The sequence below is a fragment of the Budorcas taxicolor genome, chromosome 5 (assembly GCF_023091745.1).
Source record: "Budorcas taxicolor isolate Tak-1 chromosome 5, Takin1.1, whole genome shotgun sequence".
NCBI classification, from domain to species: Eukaryota; Metazoa; Chordata; class Mammalia; order Artiodactyla; family Bovidae; genus Budorcas; species Budorcas taxicolor.
In genome coordinates, this window is record NC_068914.1 from 74,633,041 (window position 1) to 74,656,243 (window position 23,203).

Below are 23,203 nucleotides of genomic sequence, written 5' to 3' on the forward strand. Positions count from 1 at the left end.
CTTCTTAGAGGGATGTGTGTACACAGTACAGACACCAGGGGAGAGTCCAACTCTTTATACAGGCGAAGGCATTCAGAGACCAGGGAAGGGGTGGAAACACAGAAGGGGAACTTGTAGGAGGGATGGAGAGGGTTGTTCTTAGAGACAAGGGGATGAAATAGAGACAGAGTCGGGGGAAAGTATATACAGAGATATAGCAATATAGAGTCTGTATCGTATAGAAATAGAAAATGCAGATGAAGTTGTTGAGAGAAGCAAATGTTTCAGAAGAGGACTTGGGAGAATTCCATAAGAAAATTTATGGATGTGGCCCTCTGCAGGGGCCTGGGGGAGAGGGACCAGTGAGGTTAGGCACCAGTGCCCGGCTCCCTGAGCTGGAAGCCAACCAGCTGGATCTCTTATGGGATGGCAGAGGAAGGCTGCCTCTTGCGATTTCTCTCCAGCATCTCTGGGGTGGGGGGTGAACTTGCAGGTATCAGGATGTGGCCTACAGCACCAGGGCCACATCGTGTCCCAGCTCCACTTCTTCAGGGGATCCCCCACCCCCACCTCCCTAGAGACTTCACAGGTTACCAGGTGGTGGGGGGAGAACAGACACGACTAGGGTTCCTGCCTGGAGACTTGGGGTTGGGGGGGGGTCACTGGGCTCAGAGGGTCTCTTAAGGCTGGGGAAGCCCCCCCTACTAGCCCTCCCCTTCAAGGTACATTCTCTGGTTTGGGGCCAAACTCCAGACCCCAAGGATCCCCTCCACCCCTCATTGGAAGGGGGCTTTGGTGACTGGTGGCAGCAAAATGTAGGTGGACACTCAGATGACAGACAGCCGGACAGACAGAATTCAGGCTGGGAGCTGTGGGAGGCAGCATGGAGCAGAGAGGGGCAGCCTGAGGTCACTTGCCCCATTCTCTCTTTTTAGTTTCTGTTTTAGATTAGTTTTGTTAAAAAAGGAAAAGAAAGGGATTGAGGTGGGGAGAGGACTCTGTGGTTCGAGACTCCTTCCTCACCACATTCAAGAGGAAAGGACCGCCCAGGAGTGGGGGGCTGCCTTGGGAGAGGGGAGTGAGTCCCCAGGGCAGATGTGGGGGGCAGCTGGGGGCCCCCTTGCTCTCCTAGCCCTCCCCATCTAGGCCTTTGGTACAGTGGCCTTCGGGGCTCAGCAGGTAAAGTCCTCAAAAGTGCCTCGGGCCGGATGGTGAGGTAGGATGTTGGCCGCATACGTCATCCCGGCAGGATGGCCCCGGAGGCTCTCGCACGGGTTCTGGGGGAAGGGCACAGGACAGGGACCGGTTATCGGTTATCGGAAGGGCCGCAGGTGCCCCCGGGGCGTGGGGGAGGCAAAGGAGAAGAGGTGGCAAGAGGGGTGGTCCTGGGGTGGTCGGGGAAGGGATGGGGCTGGAGGGCGCGCCTCTCTCGCTCCCTCACGTGTCTTTTGACGTCATCCAGGCTGAGGGCCACGCCCTTGTCCGCGCTGCTCCGTTTGGCCTCCTTCTGGCACTTCCCTCTTCTGCACAGCTTGTGTTTTATGACCTGGGACGAAGTGGGGTGGCGGGTGGGTGGGCAGTCTGGAGCCCCGCCCCTCCTGTGGCCCCGCCCCAGCACCCCACCCCCACTCACCTCATAGGCGTAGTCAAAGAGTTCCAGCACCGTGAGGATGCTGGCCCCGATGAACAGCCCCATTTGGCCTCCAATGTCACCTGCAGGGGGGCCCACAGGGAGGTCAGGGGAGTCAGGATACAGTGGGAGCGGCGGAGCTCACTGGGACAGAAGGCCCCTGGGGCTGGCAGGGGAGGAGGCCTTGTGGGACAGAGGTGAGCAGCCCACTTCAGGTGGTAGGGTGTCACGCCATGCCCGTGTCATGGGAAGGGGACAGGTTGCTACCAGCAGCTCACCCAGGAGCCCTGCAATCTCATAGGCCTTCTTCTGCTCAATGGTCTCATAGTTGAGGACTTCAAAGAAAATGTCCAGCACCAGGATGTTCTCCCTGCAGAGGGAATGAGAGAGGAGACCTCGGTTCAAGTTGCATTTCTGTCCCCTAATAGCTGGGTGACCTCAGCAAGCTATCCTCACCGAATCTCAGCCTCCGTATCTATAAAACTTGTTGATGTGGCTACCTGCCTGCCTTTTAGAGGATTAAACATGATGGGGTAACTGAAAAGTCGCTCCACACACTGGCAATTGTGAGGCGATCCCAGTTACAGCCACGAGGAAGAAGAGAGGAGGAATGAGAAAGGGGTGCCTCCTGAACGTGTTCTGACTTGATCTTCCCTCCACGCCCATCTGAGACTCTTTGGTGGCCTTCCCTGTGTTGTCAGTTTCCTCCTGTCTGCTGACCCCAACAGGGCCCGTCCCTTTCCCTTCACAGCCAGAGCCCTTACCCTATGTACTGCTCAGACTTGTTGAACTTCTTGGCCAAGTATTTGGCTGATGCTTTGCTGGGGATCTTGACCATGGACAGCTCCTTGCCATAGCGGGTCAGGTTGCAGGGCATTTCACACACACAGTACTCCTGGTCCTTCTCCACCAGGAAGTCTGTGCCAGCCAGGTGAGAGGTGCCAGTTGAGTGGTGGCCTTCTGCCAGCACCTTCCCAACACCCACACCCTGGCTCTGCCCAAAGGAAGCCTGAGCCCCCTTCTCTTTTTCTGACTTGTCCTTCATTACAGCCCTGTGCCCAGCAGTGCCAATCCCTCACCCAGCCTCCCCGTGGATATTTCTTAATCCCCATATCTCCTTCTCTCAGGGTGCTCTGGGGTCAATCAGCTGAGGTGCTGATGAGAGCAGGTGAGGGCCACCCCTCCCAGGTGACCCCTGTTCATTTTTCACAGGGCCTCTAGAGATGCTATGCCCAGCCTTGCCAGAGTCAGACTCAGAAGGGTGCATGCGAAGCCTGATCCAGGAGTTATTAGAAGCTCCTGAGAGCTTGCTCTGAGACCCCTATGCAGACAGCTGGCAGCACCTCCTTCCCTCCCCTGACTTCCTTGGGCCAAGGGCACTCACCCAGAGCAGGATCTGCACACTCCTTGTACTGCTCTGGAGTGCAGTATGGGGCGTCCCCTGGAGAGGAAAAAAGACAGCAGTACAGGATGGAGACGAAAGGGGTCTTATGACTGGTGGCAGCAGAGGCCTAAAGGCTGGAAGCTGGGAGAGGGTGGGAGGGCAGGAATAGTCGGTGCCTAGTCTGTACTGGAGGTGACCCATGCTACAGTCCATCTGTCCTGGACCCTTCTCACCAATCCCTATGGGTGCAGCCAGGAGTTGAGAACCATATGGGATAGACTGTGCTGGAACTGGAGTGAGGAGCAGCCAGCTGGTCTCGCTCGCCTGTTGGCGGGAGGCTGGCCTGCATGGGGAGCGGGTGGGGGCCGCAGCGGGCTGAGGGGCCCAGGGCCTCACCTGGCATGTGCACCATGCGGCAGTTACAGTTCTCCACCAGGTAGCGCGTCTCACAGTCGATGCGGCAGGCGGTAATGCTGTAGGAGTCGAAGAAATCCAAGTCCATGGTAACAGCTTTGCAGGTGCCCCAGGGCGGGGGCAGGTAGATGAGCTGCTGGGAGAGCCGGGGAGCTGGGGGGTGTGGGGACTTCTCCCCAAGTCACCTTGATGGACTCCTCTGACACGATGCAGAACTCAGGAGTCCTGCCCCCTCTCCCTCTGCAGCCTCTGAGGGTCTCAGAGTTTACGAAGCATCCCATTCATTGGACCAGTCATGCTCCTGACTAGTCAGATGGCTACCCAGGCTCTAACTCACCTGTCCTTCTCATTATTGACTGCCCACCACTCCACCTCCATCTTGAGCCCCCAGGCCCCACCCTTGGGACTAGCTTCCTGTGGCCCTCTCACCCGCTGCTCTTGGCAGGCCACAAAGGTCTGGAACCCTGGGGCTACGCCGAAGCCCAGCTGGTCGATGAAGGGAGGTTCATCCTGACTGTGGATCTGCACTTTGATCCCCGCTTCGAAGGACGTCTCATCTATGGGATGAGAGGGGTGTGTGTTGGGAGGGCTTCTTCTTCCTCCCTAACCTTCCTCAGAGCTGGGGGCCTCCTCCCTCTCTTGAGACGACCACAATGAGACTAGGGGAGGATAGTTAGTCCAAGGAGCCCTGGCCCTTCCCCAGGTCTCCTTCTGGATTCACCAACCCCATGCTGCCTTGGTGACCCCTGCATTTTCTGCACAATTCTGCTCTTACTTGGCTTCCGTTACATATCTCATTGTTTCAGATTATTTCTCACTGTCTCAGAGGATCCATTGCTCTCCCTCCTTCTCCCCCATATCTCTGTCCCAAGGCCCCTGAGACCAGACAGACGGCAGGCAGCCCAAGAAGAGACAGAGTTATTTATAGAGTGAGTGGCGGCCACGGGTGGAAAGCGATGGCTGGTTACCTTGGAGAGTAACTGAGCCAGGAAAGGGGAGCCAGGGAAATGTGAGTGTGGCCGTCAGGTAGAGTGGGAGCTGGAGATGCTGGGAGGAAGGGAAGAGAGCCCACGCCCTGCCTCAGAGCCCCTGCCAGAGGCTGAGGCCTGGAGCCACAGGGAGGGGGCTCCCCCCAAGATAGGCGACATACCGGTTTCCCCCCACACGGGCAGGTACTCGTCCTGCTGAATGTCCAGCATGATCTCCAGCCCATTGCCCGTCCCGCCCTTCATGGTCTTCAGCCGTGGGCGCCCATCTCGGCCAGAGTTGAACGTGTAGCACTTTCCATACCGCGTGAAGACCTGGCCGGGGCAGAGTGGAGAGCCTGAGAGTCCTGCCGTACCCTCTGCCCACCGGGGACTGTCTCCGGACCCTCCAGCTGGTGGAGTCTCAGCCCTCTAGGAATGATCCCTCCTGAGCAGCCCATTCCCCATCTGTCCTCCTTCCCACCCACTCCGTCGTCCTTTGGCCGGCTGTGTGCCCTGGAAGGCCGATCCCTGCAGGGTGCGCTGCCTGTGCGCCTTCGCCAACAGACTGGCTTCAGGTTGGGTTCCACCGAGGAGAGGTATCAGTGAGGGATCAGAGGATGGGAGGAGGGAGCTGCTGCATGACGTTTGCTCAGCCGTGTCTGACTCTTTGCCACCCCATGGACTGTAGTCTACCAGGACAGGAGGGAAAGACTGGGCCATTTATCTGCGAGGGTTCTGAAGGTGGCTTAGACCCTTCCTGACTACAAATCCTGCCAGGGGGCTTCCTGCCTAGCACTGTTGCCTCTTCCTGTTCCTTTAGCTTGACTCTGACAATTTCCCACTATTTCTGGTGCCTCAGACCCCCTCATTGTTTTTCTTTACTCTCCTGCAGCTCTGTAAACAGTCCCTTTGTTAGTCTTTCCAACTAAACCATCCAAGGGGTGACCCTTTTCCTGCAGGGCCCCTGCATACATAGCTCCATCATCTGCCACACCTCTGGTCCCTCCTGGGACCCTCTCCTCAGGCACAGGGCCTTCTGAGACACATCTTCTCTTCTCCTCGATTTCCGCCCCCACCCCCACCCCCGCCCAGGCATTCGAAACCCTGCTCTGCCAGAGACCACGCTAAGTGTGCTCCTTTCCTCTGCCATTAGCCCCTCATGGCCATCATTGTTCTATTATCACCAGAATTATCCAGAACATGGCATATTCGCTAATGCTGGTGCAGAATGGTGAGGGCTGCAGAAGAGATCTCAGCCCCAGGGGCAGGACCGCCCCGCCCCCACCACTCCGTGTCTCAGAGCGGTCCTTACTCAGCTCTGATTACACAGCCACAGAGAGAAAAGTGAACCAGTTCTTCATGGTCCTTTCCCCACAGCCTCCCAGAATGCCTCCAAGTTCCCCTACGTGAGGCAAGTGTGCTTTTACTCCTATGAGATGGTGACAGAGTCCACAAAGCAAGTCACAAGGTGAGTGCAGACACAGCCCAGAGAAAGAGAGACCCCAGGCTGGACTGGGGTTGGGAGGGCGTGTGGGTTGCTAGGCGAGAGAGTCTTTGCCCCCTTCCTAGAACAGCCTTCTCCTCTCCCCTCTGGAAAAAAATAACAAAAGCATTCCCCCATTTTGTGGGTGAGGTCCAGAGATGAGGAAGAGAACTCCTAATCCCTCAGCCCCACTACCAGGCTTTGTGGCATTGAGTCACAGACTTCAGGCTGAACACGCACCCCTGCCTACCCCTCACCTTGGGAGTGAGGAACTCCTGGTGGCTGAGATAGGCTGGGAGCTACAGCCCTAGCGCTGGCTTCGAGGGCTGTGCTGAGGACCAGTGGACTCTGCTGCCACCTGGTGGTTCTGCTTGAGAAGTGCCTCCTTTACCCTTAGATCCCAGAAACCAGGTTGACCCCTTCCTTGTCTCGTGTTCCTCTAACTCCCTGCCTGTCTGAGGCCCAGAGCCGGAAACCTCCAGGTCCCAGTTTGTCTGTAGTCAGTCCACGATGCACCGACATGATAACACCAGCCGGCCCCTGCACTAGGGAAGAGGTGGGGGGCTGAGAGATGGGTGTATGGGGAGGAGAGGCCTGGCATCTGGCACTTGTAGGGGACAGGAGGGCACCTGTCAGGCCAGATGAAACTGGAAGCTGAGCTGGGGAAGAGGATGGGGTGTCACTTGGTCCCTCACCAGGGAAGGCCCTAGACGTTCCTAGGCTTCCCCTGGGAATCAGGTCCCTGGCCACTTTGAACTGGAAGCAGAAGGGGGAGGATTTGGAGGAGACCTGTTATTCTCCCTCAGACACACGTGCGCACACACACACATACACACACATGTGCACACACACACATGCACACACGTGGTAAGAGGAGCACAGGAAGACCATGTGAGGATGCTGCTGACGGGGGTGCTGGGATGCAGGGGGTACCCCTACCCCTCTGCCTCCCTTCCACACCCTTCTCCTGCACCTCCAGAGACCAGGTGGCACTGGTGCCAGCTCCAGTCCAGGGGTGACAGTCAAAATTGTTAAGGCCACACATAGGCACTGGCCACCAGATTGAAGGCTGACCTCAGTGACAGAGTCAGTCCAGTCCGGACCCTGCTGGATCACAGGGAGGTTTTGGAAAGGGCTGGACACGCTGGAGGATATTTAGGGAGATGCTGGAGGCTTTGGGGCAGCAACTAGTTACCAACTGTGTGTCCAGGATTCTAACAGGGAGGGCAGTCCTGGCACAGCCCTGGAAATGGAGCCCAGCTGCAGACCCTGGGGCTCCCGGGTGAGGGGTCTCTGAGGCATGTCACAGGAGGTGGGTGGCCTGGGGAGGAGGGGCAGGACGGTCACCAGCACGGCCGCCACGCTCACCGTCCGCGTGAGCACGGCAGACACTGGGCCCCACTCACCACCGAGAAGTTGTGAGGGCCACAGGGCCCCCCGCAGTAGGAGCAGTAGAGCAGCATGTCTTCCAGCCGGTGACAGGAGCGACTGTAGAAGCGATGCAGGTTAAAGGGCTCCCCCGAGAAGGCCTCGGGCCCTGGGGGCGCGAGTGGCACCCCCGGGTCGTCGCTTTCGTCCAGCCCCAGCATGGGGGCCAGGTACAGCAGGTCGGGGTAGCTGAGTTGGGACAGCCTCACTGCGTTGGTGTTGCAGAGGGTGACCGCCGGGAAGGCCAGCTCCGTGGTGGCCACTTCGTCTAGCAGCGTCACATGTGGGTAGCTGAGGTAATAAGCAACTCGATCTCCTACCTGGCACAGGAAGGCTCCCAGTGCCAGGACGAAGGCCGCCGCCCACAGGGCCTGCCGCGGCCCAGGACCCCCCTCCACGAAGATGTGGTTGGTGCCATGGAGGGTGCAGCTGTTGGCGAAGGCCACCAGGTCCATCGGTGAGTCCCCCTCTCTGGCCTCCTTCCTCTCTGCCTCCTTTTGCTTCTCTTCTTCCTCCTCTTCTGAGTCGGGGCTGTCCCGCTGCTGCCGCCGACGGGGACCCCATACATCTCCCAAGGGCCCGGGGGCCTCCTCCCCAGGGGAGAGCGACACGGAGCAGAAGATATAGATGGGCATCTTCTCCGGGGGCTTCCTGGCCCCTTCCTGGCCCCGGGAGGTTGGCGGGAGAGCGTGGACAGGGCTGCGGCCCTAGGCAGGGTCCTCCAGTCCTCTGATCAGGTCTCTGCCGCCCGGCTGGCCGTCCCCTCTCTCGCCAGGGCCTCCGCGGCAGCGTGGCTGAGGTGGGGCGGGGTGTGGAGAGGAGGGCCAGCCTGCCCTGCCAGGGAGGGCGGGTGTCTGAGCCCATGAATAATTGATGGCAGTGAGAAAGGGAGGCTGATGGAGGGGAGGGGGGCTGGAGCCCCCTGCCTGTCGCCAGCTCCAGCAGGACTGACAGGGTCAAGGACAGAGTGGAAACCCTGGAGAAGCCCTGGGGCTCCTGGTAACCACCTCTCCAGGTGAGATGAGATCTAGCGGAGTCCTCTGCTCTCACTCAGCCAGCAACAGTCTCTGCCCCTCCCCCAAGATACACACACCCCCTCAGACTCCCTCTCACCCTCCAGTCATCCCTCAGCCTTCTCACCCTCATTCTCACCTGATCTGGCCTTTCCTCTGAGTTATCTGAGCCCCCATACTCACTCAGTACCTCTAATTAAGCTCTAATTATTCTCTAACTCCCCCTGATTTATAATCTCCCCAATTAACTAATTTATCCCCCACTTCTCCCCATACACTCTTAGACCCCAGGTCCCCTCTAATTTTTCCCCTGACTCTCAACTCGCTTCTCATCACTGAGCTGACCACAGTTTACCATCGGTTACTCCCTGAACCCCTAATTGCTCCCTCAGCCTCCAGTTCCTCCTAGCCATCCTTGACACCATGGATCCTCCCCTCCCTCCCCTGACCCCTGCTCTGCTTCAGTCAGCAACCCACACACACACATTGAGCTGCACTCCCTTCTGTGGCTTGGGGGGCAGCCCAGGTTCCATTAGCAGAGGTCTCTCACTGACCACAGACTCATTTATAGCCATTTCCCGGCAATGAGGGGAGGGACCCTGTCTCTGGCAGCTGAAAACCTTCCTGGCAGATCACCACTCCCCCTCCCAGCTTGCCCACCCCCAACAGTCCAGGGGAGCAGTTGCAGGCCTCCCCAGGGTCCTGAGTCAGGTAGAGAGTGCTGGGAATCAACCTGGGGTACCCCTAAATCCTCAGCCTCGCAAGTACCCTCAGCCCCTGCGCCTCTGATGCTCTTCTTGCTCCCATCAGTCCCCACCCCCAGGCCCCTGGCCCCTCTGTGCTCTGATTACTCAGGGCCACTGGTTGAGGAACTTGAGCCACCAGCCAAGTCTCCAGGGCCTAGAAGGTGACCTGAGGGGAGGAGAAGGGGAGGGAGGGGAAACAAATTAACCCTTCCTCCGCAGGGCCAGAGGAGGGACAGTGGGGGTCAGGCAAGTCTACTTGGGCCCTTCTAGTCCTTAACCAACCCACAGCCCCAGGCTCCTTCCCCTCCTTTTCCTCCTTGCCCCTCCCTGCTCCCACACATCTCTCCTCCTCCATCTATATGTAGAGACCCTAGAGTGTGTCAAGGATGGGAGGCAAGGTGCCAGGCTCCAGCAGAACTGACTGATGTGGGATCTGTGGCCCCAGCTTTGCTGCCAGGGACACAGAGGCCCCGGAAGAAGAGCAGCCTTCGAGATCTGGTCCCTCTCCATCCTTAAGCCACTGCCCTCAGACTGGCCACCTCCTCTTTCCTGTAAACAAATGCCTCCCAGCTGGTCTCCCTCACTCCCCGCCTCCCTGCAGTTTCTCCCCACTTTTAGTCCATGCTGTGTAATTCTGACCATTCTTCTGCTTCAAGACCTTCTCTCACTCCCCAGGGCCTCTTGGTAAAATTCAATTCCCCATCCCTGAACCCCTACCCTACACCCCGAAACCTACAAGGCCTTGGCAGTTTATCCTCCAGCCTCACCTCCCCACCCTACCCAGTTCAGCAACCAGCACCCAGCCACCATGCCCTCTTTCATTCCACAGACACACTAGGCTCATCCACAGTATCATGCCTTCCCTGGACTCTCTGGAAACTTTCTACTCATTTTTCGAGACCCTACTCACATGCTATCTCCTCAAAGAAGCCTACCCTGATTCCAGGGCATAGTGAGTATCTACTCAGAACAGACTGAAGGATCCAGGGATGCTCAAGTCCCTTCGGGCATGCACAGTCATCAGTAGCTCCTTAAGGAGAGGGGCCGTGAGAATGAAAGAGCAGGACGCAGGGACCACGTGGAGAAACAGGAAGGAAAAGACCAGGAACACCCAGGCCAACCAACGCTAAGTCACTGTAGAGATGAAGCGAGACCTCCTGGATTTAGCTGTTGTCCTCAGGCTTCTCCTGTATGAATTTATGGGTTCTTTTTCTGGTTCCTGTCCCCTGTGCGTTTTCTTCCTGCTTAGCAGACCTCAGCTCTTGGAGTGCTTTGTGCATGCCCAGGATGCCGTTTTTTTCAGAGGTGAGTTCCAGACTCTGGTTGGGGGTGGGCCAGCCTAAATTGAGGCTTGGGCTGAGGAAGCTGCAGCTGCCCTTGCACCCCAAGCCCACTAGAGGGCATCGTTCCCCTCCTGCAGCCTCCCTGGAAGAGGAAGTAGATTGAACTTCCAGAGGGAAGAAACCAAGGCAGGGAAGTTCCCTGTGCTGGGCCTCGGCAGAGAGCAGGGCAAGCACACACCGAGCAGCTTCTGAGGGCAGCAGATCTGCTGTGGCTGGACACTTCTTCCCCGACTCGAACACAAAGACCCACACCCACACCTACACTCAGCCCTCTTGTGGGCAAGGAACACACACGCACACACACACACACACACACACACGCACACACACACCCCTCAACTGCTCTTCCTCCCTCCTCCATCCTCTAACATTCTCTCTTCATCTTGTTTCGGAAGGTAGATAATCCACATTTGTCACAGTAATAGGGAGATGTGGAAAGGGTTAAGCCGAACACACAGACTCCCCCGCCAGCACACACAGGGGGCCCCAGGAGAAGTGCCCAAGCAGCACATACTCTGGGAACAACACTCAATTCTGCACTCTCCGTCCAAAGATGTAACTCCTCCCATTACTGCCTTCCCAGGACCTCTCTCAAGCCGAGCCTGGCCACCCAGTTCCCTCTGACTTTCTCCACATCTCTTTCTAACTCCACCCACCCCTCACCTCTATGGAAGTATTTCCTGCTTTTCAGTTGATGCCTCAGGGGATTCATATATAAAACCCAGCAAAATAAGCAAGTTTGAGTAATTTCTCCCTATTTGATAAATGGGGAAACTGAGGCACATGACCCATTCAAGTCTCCTGGAGAGCAAGCAGTGGGCTTGACACTATAAGTAGGTCATTCCTCACTAAGTCCCTTCCGTCTCCATTTTTGCATTTACTCATCAAGTCTTTCCTGAGTGTTCTTATGCTGAGCACCATGGGAAAAAGATAAAGGACTGGGCCCTTACGGAGCTTATTATCAGGTGGGGGAGACAGTGTGTTTTTTTTTTAATTGCAAAAATAAATACTTAATTGCAAAGTATGATAGGTGCTATGAAAAAAATAATATGATTTCGTGGAAGTGAATGACAGGAGAATCTGACCCAGACTCGAAACTGAGGAAGGTTTCTCTGAGAAAGTGATGTTTGGACTGAAATCTAAAGAATAAGGAGGACGGCTTCCCTGGTGGTCCAGTGGTTCAGAATCCACCTTGTAATGCAGGAGACAGGGGTTCAATCCCTGGTTGGGGAACTAAGATCTCACATGCCACAGAGCAACTATGCCTAAGTGCCTCAACTACTGAGTCTGCAAGCCACAACTAGAGGGTCCATGTGCCACATGAAAGGTCCCAAATGCTGCAGCTAAGACCCAACACAGCCAGGTAAATACTTATAGAATAAGGAGAAGTAATTAGGTAAAGGTCTGCTTATGTATGTGTTGGTGGGGGTGGGGGTGAAATTCCAGAACACAGAGTCACTGCAAAGTCCCAAGAGGAGACAGCTCAGAGGAGGGGGATGTGGCCAGAGAGCAGGCAGGACCAGACCCCTCAGGGTCAGGATTCTGGTCCATTTCCCCATGGGAGGATTTCAAGCAATCAGAGCAGTGTTTTAAAGAGACCACTCTGGAAGAGACTGAGGGGTTCTACAAGTTCTGTTAGGAAACCACTGGAGCAGTCTAGGTGAGACATGGAGCCATGGGGTGGCCTCAAACACGGAGATGGAGTGGAGATGTTCAGGAGGCAACACCGGAAGACCTGGTTAGGGAGGAGAGGGAGATGGAGTGCCCACGAGGGTTTCTAGTTTGCATAAGTGGGTAAATGGCTCACTAGATCAGCAACACAAGTACAGGACAAGTTTGGGAGCTAAGATGATGAATTTGGCTTTGCATAATGCTGGGGACTTGGAGCCTTGGGGAGATCCAAGTGGAGATGTTAAGTGAAAAATTGGCCACTGGAGCTGATGCTAAGAGGAGAGAGCTGGGCTGAGACATACATTTGGCAGTTGTCAGTGTATACATGGTAATTGAAGTCACGAGTAAAGATGAGACCGCTCAGGAATAGAATATAAAGTTTTTTAGAAAAGACAGAAAGATGGCCTGATTTGGTAGTATCCATTCAAGCTAAACAGAACCTGAACTTATGATTTAACCGCAGCTCCTAGTCATTGTGCGTGCACGCTTGGTTACTTCAGTCGTGTCCAGCTCTTTGCGACCCTATGGACTGTGTAGCCCACCAGGCTTCTCAGTCCACGGGATGCTCCAGGCAAGAAGACTGGAGTGGGTTGCCATGTCGCTTTCCAGGGGAACTTCTCAACCCAGGGATCGAACCCACGTCTGCTGTTCTGCAGGCAGATTCTTTACTGACTGAGCCTTCGGGGAAGCCCTCCTAGTCATAGACCCAAGAGAAATGAGTGCATTTGGCAACCTAAAGACAAGAACAGCATGTTTACAGTAAATTTATGTATAATAGCCAAAAACTAGGAACAACCCACATGTCTAGCAAGAGTAGAATGGATAAATTTTATGCTGTTTACATAATGAGGTACTACACAGCATTGAAAAAGAACAAACTATATATTAACTCAGAGACTGAATCTTCCAGACGTAGTCATGAGCAAAAGAAGACCAACACAAACATATATATATTGCATTAATGTTACATAGTCTAGGAAGTTTAAGAACTGGGGAAACCATCACAGTATTGTAAAGTAATTATCCTCTAATTAAAAAAAAAAGAGCTGGTGAACCTTACCTCCACTGAGCTCACACACACACAGAGGGTACAGGAGCCAGGACAGTGGTTAACTCTTATGGGGTAAGATTGACTAGGAAAGGGTCTGAAAGAACTTTCTGGGACTCTAGACATGTTTTACAATTTTATATTAATGTAAGTACACACTGATATAATATATAAAATATTACATAAATACACCAGTATAAAAATATACGAATGAAAAATTCATCAAGCTGTACCATTAAATCACGATTTGGAAGGAGAGGAAAGCTTGCGATTGAGACTTGGGTAGTGCCAGCATTTAATGGCCAAGTGGAAGAGAATAACTGGCAAAGACGCAGGAGTACTGAGACAAAGCCGGGGAATCAAGAGAATACAGTTATCAGGCAATAGAGTCATGCAAAAAGAGGTTGTGGGGGACTCCCCTGGTGGCTCAGCGTTAAGAATCTGCCTTCCAATGCAGGGGATGACGGTTTGATCCCTGGTCAGGGAAATACTGGGCTTCCCTGATAGCTCAGTTGGTAAAGAATCCACCTGCAGTACAGGAGACCCTGGTTCAATCCCTGGGTGGGGAAGATCCCCTGGAGAAGGGAAAGGCTACCCACTCCAGTATTCTGGCCTGTACAGTTCATGGTGTCACAAAGAGTCGGACCCGACTGAGCGACTTTCACTTTCACTTTGGGGGAAATACTAAGCCTGCATGCACCAACTAGAGAGAAACCCCCATTCGCTGCAACTAGAGGAAGCCAGCAGACCTCTGAAGAGTCTATATGCCGCAATGAAGACCCAAGACAGCCAAAAATAATAACAATAAATAAATAAAGCAAACTTGCTTAAAAAGATAAAGGTGGTGGTAAACCATTTTGAATGATTTTTGAGATATCAGGGATAGAAAAACGGTTGTGGATTTTGGACACTTGGAGGTCACTAGTGGCCTCAGCGAGAACCATTTTGGCGGAGTGCTGAGGACAGGGGAAGAAGGCAGCCTGAGTGGGTCAGAGAGTGAGATCGAGACAAGAAAATGGAGACAGTGGAATCTATCCATCAATTGTAAAGATATTGTCTGTGAAAGAAAGCAGAGAGAGACTGTGGGAGCTGGGTGGGGGTGAGGGGTAGTGGAGTTGAGAGATTTTTTGTTTTGTTTTTATTTTAACCTAAAGCCTGGTACATAGTAAGTGCTCAATAAACATTAGCTGTCATTATAGCTATACATTTAAGATGGAAGAACCTCAAGCATGTTTCACTATCAATGGGGAGGTTCCACTGGAGAGAGAGAGACTGACTATAAAGGAGGGAGAGGCAGGATCTTTAAGGTAAAATTCCCTCAAAAGTCAAAGGAGATCAGACGGTAAGAATAGGTTGAGATTTCAGCTTAGATAAGATGGATGTTCCCCTTCGGGGGCAGGAACCCAGAGAAGCAGAGAGATCTTGTCTGAGGCTTCTATCTTCCCTGCGAAGCAGGAGGCGAGGTCATCTGCCAAGGGTGAGAGCAGGGCTAGGAAGGGTGGCGCTTTGAGAAGCACGGAGAAATTTACAGTAATCACGGGGAGAGCAGGTCGACCAGGAAAACACAGTGGGGTTGCCAGGGCAGTGCTGCAGGCCCTTATAAGGATGTTGGTCATGAACACAATGTGATTCTGAGCCTGCCTGTCATGTGACTTCCTCTGGTAGAGCGTGGCTGAGGAAGCCAATAGTGGGTCCATCTAAGGCTGTGCTGCGTATGCTGTGCTAAGTTGCTTCAGTCGTGTCCGACTCTTTGCAACTCCATGGACCGTAGCCTGTCAGGCTCCTCTGTCCATGGGACTCTCCAGGCAAGAATACTGGAGTGGGTCGCCATGCCCTCTTCCAGGGGATCTTCCTGACCCAGGGTTCAAACCCATGTGTCCTGCATCAGCAGGCAGATTCTTTACCACTAGGGCCCTGGGAAGCCCCCTGTAAGGTTGGGACTTGGCCAAATGGTGCAGCAAAGAAGCAGGAGTCACAAGATGGTGCGGTCATCCTGAGACTGGGGATCTTCTCTTTTACTTTCTTTTGCTTCCCTTTCCTGTCTCACCTCCACTGTCTCTTTACAGATGGGGAGCTGGACACCCTCTTCTACTACACACATCCCCACTTCTGCCGTCACCCACAAAGAATCAGGCATAGAAGATCTGAAGCCAAGCTTATGTTCTGGCATTTACTGGCTCTGTGGCCTCGGGCAGGTCATGTAACACTTCTGGACTTCAGTTTCCTCATCTTTCAAGTGAAGATATTAACATCTTCCTGCCTCCCAGAATTATAAGGATCACAGGATTTAAAGGGAATTTGTAAACTGCAAAGCGTGACCAAAAGAGAGGACTGATTTTGCTGATATGTGCTCTGCATGGGGCTGAGGTTCACGGGCACACACGCTCTCTCCTGCAGCCACATGAAGCAAGCTGCGTGTGCTCCCATGCACAGCCATCCCTGTCCACATCACACCCTAATCCACATCCACACACTGCCACTTTCAGACATACATAGAGAGGTGCACACGGCTTCTCATATACCTAGGGCACATGTGCGGCGTGTGGTGAGGAAGCCTGAGCTGGCTGCTGTCCAGGGTCAAGGCCACTGCAGCATTTTCTCTCCCCAGGGATGTTCCCAGCCAGGCACGAAAGAGCCGACACACCAGAGACACTCAATATTCAGCCATACAGCCCAGCCTCCCAGGCTTCGAGTACTGTCAGCCACATGGAGGGGGCAGATGAGAGGATCGGGAAAGGGTTATCTTTCCAAGAATTCATAGGAGCTCAGAAAAGACACAACTTGCCCTCCTTCTCCTTTAGGAGTGGTGTTGGAGAGCCTGGGGTGAGCGTCTCTGTCCTTAGAGTTTCCTAAGGGAATTTCCCCTCAAGGTGACTGAAACTACACTGCAGTTTCATGATCATTTCAAAATTTTCCACAAAGAAGATGTCTGATGCACATATCTGGGAAACGTACTGCACACCCATTCCACCTGTGAGCCACCAGGGGCTAGCCAGAGAGTCCCAGAAGCTGAAGGAGAAGCTGCCCCCTGGCAAATTTAAAAATCCATTCAGAGCCCCCTTGGCTCAGAGGAAATTGAGAAATGGAGCCAGATGAAACTATGCCCAAAAGAGATCCCAGGAACGCCAGTGCCCAGCTGCACCCTCCACCCAAACCAGACACCCTTCTCCTGTGAGCTGTCTCCTTCCCTGCTTTGCCTCCCAGAACCCCTCACCAGAATTCTGATCCCAAGGTTCTCAGCGGAGGGTACAGACTCTCGGAGCCACTTCAGATGAACAGTGAGGGACAGCTCCTCCCTCCGGAGCCTGACCACAGACAAGAACTAGACTGGTCGTCAGCGGGAGGAGGCTGGGGTGGGGAGACACCATACTTTCTGTAGAACTGGAGATTCGGAATAGCTGAGCTGGGCTGGGGAGATTGGAAGGACTCCACCCAGATGATGAGGGACCTCTCATGCCTGGCACGTGATTCTCTGCTCTGAAACCCTTAGGCTTCCCTTAGCGCCGCCCCTGCCCTCTGTGCCTCCTGGGGTTACAGCACGTGGTTCTAAGCTCCCTGAGGGCAGGGACACCGTCGGCCTGCTCACCACTGCCCCCTGGTGCCCAGCACGGGGCTTGGCACTTCTAAGGGCCTCAGAGGGTCACAGGAAGGAATTCAGCGAAGCTTGACTCTCCCAACTCCAGCCCTCGTGCCTAACATCCAGTCTCCCTCACCATCCCCAGGAATTCAGTTTGCCTTCAACAAAGTTGAAGCATGCTCCGAGCCACCTCCAGAGTTTGCCAGCAGAGACATTCAGACCTCTCAGCAGGCCTCCCCTTTGCTTCCTGGATGCACACCAGGTGCCAAGGCGGCCCTACCTTAGAGGTAGTGCTCCGCTGGCTGGGGCAGAAGAAAGCCCAAGGCTTGGAAGCGGCTCCTCCGCACCCCTCCATTTCCGGCTCTGCCCCCAGAGGCACTTACATCAACTCCCTATTACTTTAGCCAACAGCCGGAGATCAATTAACTTAGAGTAACCCCTTAGCTGACAGCTGTCTGGGAGGGGGGCGGAGTCAGAAACAGCAAGGTATGGGGGAGGAGGAGAGGGAGGAAGTGAGAGAGGAAACTGAGTCACCCAAGGGGGGGTGTGTGTGTGGGGGGGGGTGTGTGTGGGTGTGTGTTATGAGAGAGACCGCAATGCAGGGTCCCCTGGATTCTTGCAATGGGCTCTATTCAGCCACCTCCCCTCTAACCTCAGACACTTCTGAGAGTGGGAGGGAGAGATGGGAAGTACCCAAGAATGCCTGAGGGCGGGGTGCCCCTTCCCCAAACCTAACCTCTGCCGGCCAGCTCCTCCTGTCCCTCCGCAATCCCTGCATGCTCCCCCATCCGCACCCGCTTCCCTCGACAGACAAAGACCACCAGGCTTCTGGACACGGTAGCCCAATGAACCTCCTTCCTCTGAAAGCAGCAGTCTGAGCAGTGCCCCACCAGCACCCGCTCCACTCCCTGCCCAGCTGGAGGGAACAGACCCCGGGAGTGAGGTCAGGCCCTCCCCAGGGATCCAAGGTCTGAGCTGCTGTGGGGTCGTGTGGAGTGAGGGGTGTCAGTGAACCGGCAGAGCCAGCCCTGGAGATAAGGAAGCTCTTATTGCTAGTCCTGGCTCTCCCTGGGACCGACCATGCCTGGTTCTGCTCGCTTCTGGGTCCCAGGATCACCCCTCTCACCTTCCCTAGGTGCTTCAGAAGCTCCCTGCCCAGGTCCAGAGCCTTGAGGGGATTTATTTGTGTACCTCCTCATTCCACCTCTCCTCTGAGAGGCTTCTGCAACCACTCCAGGGTCCCCCAGAGATTCTTGTCCCCTATCCCTTGTCCCCAAGTCCACCCCCTCCTGAAAGAAGACTATCCCCCTGCACACCCACCCCGGGATTTCCATTCTCTGCCCCTCCCTTCCATCTCTCGCAGGGTTCAGAGATGAATTCCCACTTCTCTCTCCCCCAGGCGAAGGCTCTGGGTCTCAGCTGGAGAAGGGGGGTGGCATAGGGCACACTAGGCCACCATCTGCCAGCCCCCTCCCCTTGGAACTGTTCAGCATTCCAGCCACATCGGCGCTCTCACTGCCAGGGACAGATAAGGTGCAGCTGGAGGCTGGCACCAGCTGCGACTGTGCTCGCTCCCCCCTGGCCCCCACCCAGACACCAGCAGACAGCTGCGCCCCCGGCCCCCTCCATGGAACCCCTGCCCTGCCTTGCCCTGGCTGGCCTCAAAGTGGGGTGGGTGAGTGGAGTCTCAGACCCTGTTGCCCTGGCAACCAAACACCCCATCAAGAAGGAGAAGAGGAGGCCAGGGAAGACAGGGCCTGTGGGTCTTTGGTAGCTCAGGAGAAAGCTATTGAGGTCAACCCAACTGGGCTGCTGTGGGGAGCTCTTCCCCATGGCCCTCTGCCTTTTCAGTCCCCAAAGGTTTCCAAACCAGCTTCTCCCAGATTTAGCCCAGGTTCCCCTCACTCTCCTGAGCTGACTCTGCCACCACTGGGGGATGGACCTGGCCAAGCCACTTCTTCAATCACCAGGTCATCCCCGAGGTTGAGCAGGATTCAGAAGCAGATCTGGGGAAAACGCTTGTGACGGCAGACCCCACCGGGGGAGCTGGTGGACCACAGGATGCCCTTCCTATGCCCCCTGCACCATCCTCCAGATTCAGGGGTCCTGTTTTTGGATGAAGGTTGTCCTTGGAACCTGTGGAAGAGTTCACATGTGTCCACACATGCTCTATTTTGCAAACCCATTGAGCTGGCACTGGATGCCTGGTTAAGAACCTCTACTCTCAAGGGAACAAAAGATGCCAGGATGGTCTCCCTAAGCTCTGATCTGACAGACAGATGTTTTCTGTCAGTGCTTCATCTGTCCAGGGGCTGGATACACGCCTCTTGGCCTAGCAGAGACTAGCAAGGATGGAGAGGCAGGTGTTAATTAAGGAGGATGAAGGTGGAGTATCACACATGAGTGTTTGTGCCCCTTAGAGCCAGAGAGCTGGAGAATGCCAGCACTCTTCTCCACCAGGGAGATGTCAGCCAGACTCCCATGCGCAGGGACATCCCTTTGGGCAGAGTAGAAAGGGACTGCAGTGAGGGCAACCTGAGAGGGTAGAAGGAAGATCTGAGAAGTTCGGATCCAGCTAGATTCAGGGTCAGGTCTTTCACATGGGCTTAGAAACAGCAAAAACCTAATCTTCCCTGACAACCCAGGACCAAGAAGTGCCAGTGTTGGGGCTGTGGGATTCTAGCCAGGTATCTCTCCCCAGCAAGAAGAAGAATTCTCATTGCTCTGGAACTCTGTGGACCAATCATATCTCCATCTAATTGTGTAGGGTTGTCCCTTCAGACAACATGAACCAATCACATTTCAGTATCTCAATTTCCATGAACCAAATATATGTTAGCATCACCACTTGGAATCTTCCTGGACATAAAGGACAAATGAAGCCTCAATTGTATACTTTCTATGACCTAATGGTAACCCCACTTTTTGCCTTAGCACCTTCCCAGGTCGAGCCAACAAATTCCTGTCCTTATCCAAACACTACAAACCATTCGATCTAATGGGTTTTCTTTCTTTCTTTTTTTAAATTGTTCTGGCTGCGTGGCATGTGGTATCTTAAGTTTCCCAACCAGGGATCGAACCTGCACCCCTCCCCGCAGTGGAAGCATAGACTCCTAACCACCGGACCACTAGAGAAATCCCCTCTTTTTTAAAAAAAATAATTTATTTAATTGGAAGCTAATTATTTTACAATATTGTAGTGGTTTTTGCCATACATCGACATGAATCAGCCACGGCACACATGTGTTCCCCATCCAGAACCCCCCTCCCGCCTACCTCCCCATCCCATCACCCAGGGTCATCCCTCTGTCTTTCTTGATGGTCCCTTTTGCTTGTGTGAAATACGCTGCAGAGGAGGAGGGCTCTGGCTTTCATTTCCGCCTTCATCTATAGTTCTACTACCCTTGGAAATACAGTTGGTGAGTCTGGGAGCCCTCTGGTCTTGGGCTCTGGGGAATCTAGCACTCACCTGCTTTGAGGAAGAAAAAGTGGGAAGGAAATGGTTCTTGCCTCACACTAAGCTCCCTATGAGCTTGGCTCAGCAAGGACTGTGGTCATGTAAGCTTTGTCCAGCAGGATTGACAAAGGCCCATGAAACTGGTCTCAGAGCAAGGCTTAAAGAGATTGGGAAGTCTTGTATAACTTCAGAGGAAAAAACAAGCATGACCATGGTTCTAACCTTTCTACACAAATGCAGTTCATGCTCCCCTAATGCTAGGGAGGAAGCAATCAAGTGTGGGAGAAAATGGGCAGGGAGCAAAGGGGGAGGATCTGAGAGTAGAGAACTAGGGACAGGTATGGAGAGAAAATTGGAGAAGGGACTGGCAACCTACTCCAGTATTCTTGCCTGGGAAATCCCAGGGACAGAGGAGCCTGGCGGGGCTACAGTCCGTGGGGTCGCAAAGAGTCGGACACGACTGAGCAGCTCACACACACGCACGCAGAGAGAAAAAGAGTCCTAAGGAGACTGAGCTTTCAAGAGCAATGGCCAGAATTGGAAGTAAACATGGTAACTCCAGGGTCAGCAATATTAATGCAAAGAGCACACTACGTTAGGACTGAATAAGACATGAGTTCTAATCCTGAGTCTCTCACTAACCAGCTCTGTGAGCTGGGTAACTCATTCTACCTCTCTGTCTCAGCTTATGCACTCGTTCAATAGAGATAAATATGACTATTCATCCAGGGGATTGAAGGAGAGCCTAGAGAGTATTCAGAAGAGTTCCAGGCATCATCCTCACATTTGGTACTCTTCTTCACACATGGCTCCAGTTCCTCTGGTCCCTTTCCACACTCTGCCTGACTTTAACCCTCCAGCAACCCGTATGACTTGCTCACAATCACCTGTCACATGAGATGCCAGTCAGCCCCATCTGTGGTGGTGGGCGGGGGGTATGAGTATTTGTGGGGCATCTCTACTTCAAGAAGCAAAGGGAATCTCCAGTTCAGCCATGCTATGAGCCCCAAATCATCTCTTCTTCCTCAGACCCTGACTATGGGCTGGCAAGGGGGGAACCCAACCAGACACTCTGTGTGTGTGTGTGTGGCCAGGGGGGAACCCAACCAGACACTGTAGGTGTGTGTGTCTGTGTGGCCAGGGGCAGGGGTGGCACAGAGGGAATTACCTGTCCAATTTTTTAAGAGAAAGCTTCCCTTATTTGCCATGTTTCATGCTGCAGCTCAGACTTTAACTCAAACCACCTGAGGATTTTGTTAAACTGCAGATTATGACTCAGTAGGTCTGAGAAATGGGATGGCAGAGTTCTACCTTTTGTTCAAGCTCCCAGGTGGTGGTCCTTGGACCTCATTTTGAGTAACAAGGCTGCAGCTTACCCACTGCCACCCCAAGCTCTGACACCTGTGGCCCAGAAGGTAAGCTTGATGGGGTGGGGGGCTCTGCTAGGCTGTGTGTGCACACACACATGCACACATACACACACATCTATGCACTGTAGGCTCTCTTTCCTGCCATCACAGACACAAGGCTGAGGCCTTCACTAACAGCAAATGCCCCCCTGAACTAAACAAAGTCCCCCTTCTGCCAGAAGTGAACCCTAGGAACATACAACATCCTCCCCAGAGGCCCTCTGGCTCCTAGTCTCCTCTTCCTCAGGGGTCCGGCTGACTCACGCCCTGCCAGCCAGGGGACTCACTCACCACCTTGAAGTCCTCAGCGCTGCAGACCTCCCCCCGGAAGTGGCAGGAAAGCAGCATGTCTCGGATGTCGTGCCCTGCGCGGTCATAAAACTCGCGCATGTTGAAGGGCTTGGGCTTGAAGCTGCGAAAGTTGGCCTTGTCCTGCAGTATCTCCAGCTGCTTTTCATCTGCCATCTGCGTGTCTGGTATCTCATACCTGGAGCCCAGGGGTGAGCAGTGCATGGGTTGGCAGGATCTTCAGTTCCTGCCTCCATTCTGCCTCCAATGTCCCATGCCCAACTCTGGGGGAAGGGCAGCATCCAGCCCTGGGCAGAGGCCCAAAAGAAGAGCTGGGCGTGTCTAGAGGATCTGCCCCCTGGGATCTGAGAAGACAGAGGATCTGCACTGGCTGCCCAGGGGTCGGGCATCTGAGCACAGGGGTAAGGGTGGGTGGGCAGAGAGCTCAAGGCAGGCACTATGGCTTTCATACCATGGTTTCTACCCTTTAAAGACAGTATGCCCAGATCTCCCAAGAGAGGAGAAAATTGAGATGTAGTAGCAAGAGGGTGGGCAGAGGTCCCTCCAGAGAGTGTGACCATGTCACACAGCTCAGGCTGGATAAGGGCAGAGCTGTTTTGAACCACGCTGGGATCAGAGATTGGTTGCCCTTAACTGGGTGCTTGGCAGTACCCCAGTTCCTTTGCTGTGAGTGGCAGGTTTCGGGGGCTGGAGGGCAGGGTTGTCTAGGCTGTATGGCGGGCTAGAGAAGAAGCACCCTGATGGGGTGTCTGGGAGTGGGGATGGGTAGGAGCCCCCCACCTGTTGTTGAGCAGGGCCAGCAGCTCCCCGGCGTGGTACAGGTCATTCTTGGAGACTTGGCTAAAGCGGAACTCGTTGAGGTTGCACAGCGTGACGGCAGGGAAGGTGAGCTGGGAGGCAGCCACCTCGTCGAGCTTGGTGACGTGGTGGTAGTGGAAGTAGTACTGCACACGCTCGGTGCACACACACAGCAGCACAGCCAGGGAGCCCAGGAAGCAGAGGGCCCAGAGCGCCCGCTTCAGAGACAGCCGCTCGTAGGAGAAGATGTGGGCCAGGCCGTGCAGGGTGGAGCTGCTGGCGAAGGCCTGGATGCTCACCGGCTGGAGGCCACCCACCTCCTCCTCCTCAGCCTTCAGTTCCATCCTGGCCGAGGGGATCTGGGGGGAGAGCAGTGCGGAGTCAGTCACTGCCCTGGGTTGAGAGTACACGTGGCGTCCCTTCAATTGGGTCCATCTGGGTGAGTCCCCCCCTCCAGAGGTCACTGCCTCTGGGGGCAGAAGACTTCTCTGGTGGGCAAGCCCAAAGGTGGCTGCCCCGTGGACACCCTCCCAGAAGAGGGTTCCT

At 54.6% G+C, this 23,203-nt stretch overlaps 1 protein-coding gene and 1 long non-coding RNA gene across 2 annotated transcripts; one reads left to right on the forward strand and one right to left on the reverse strand.

The window, feature by feature from the left end:
• Positions 1–1,151: 1,151 nt before the first annotated feature.
• On the reverse strand, positions 1,152–23,001 carry ASIC1 (acid sensing ion channel subunit 1). Its single transcript, XM_052640237.1, has 11 exons — positions 22,640–23,001; positions 21,842–22,037; positions 4,558–4,708; positions 3,837–3,964; positions 3,390–3,540; positions 2,994–3,050; positions 2,374–2,527; positions 1,888–1,979; positions 1,613–1,692; positions 1,421–1,525; positions 1,152–1,256 (listed from the first exon to the last, which is right to left on the reverse strand). The coding sequence occupies exons 1-11, from the start codon at positions 22,999–23,001 to the stop codon at positions 1,152–1,154; spliced, it is 1,581 nt and encodes a 526-aa protein (XP_052496197.1).
• On the forward strand, positions 7,702–15,297 carry LOC128047849 (uncharacterized). Its single transcript, XR_008199362.1, has 3 exons — positions 7,702–7,743; positions 10,295–10,350; positions 15,174–15,297. It is a non-coding gene; the product is annotated as an uncharacterized LOC128047849 (long non-coding RNA).
• Positions 23,002–23,203: the final 202 nt, after the last annotated feature.

Coding starts and splice junctions, on each gene's coding strand:
- ASIC1 (XM_052640237.1), bottom strand. CDS start 23,001: ATGGAACTGAAGGCTGAGGAGGAGGAGGTGGGTGGCCTCCAGCCGGTG. Junction 4,709..21,841: donor GCGCTGAGGACTTCAAGGTG/GTGAGTGAGTCC, acceptor TGCCCCGGCCAG/GTCTTCACGCGGTATGGAAA. Junction 2,528..2,993: donor GTGTGCAGATCCTGCTCTGG/GTGAGTGCCCTT, acceptor TGGCTGGCACAG/ACTTCCTGGTGGAGAAGGAC.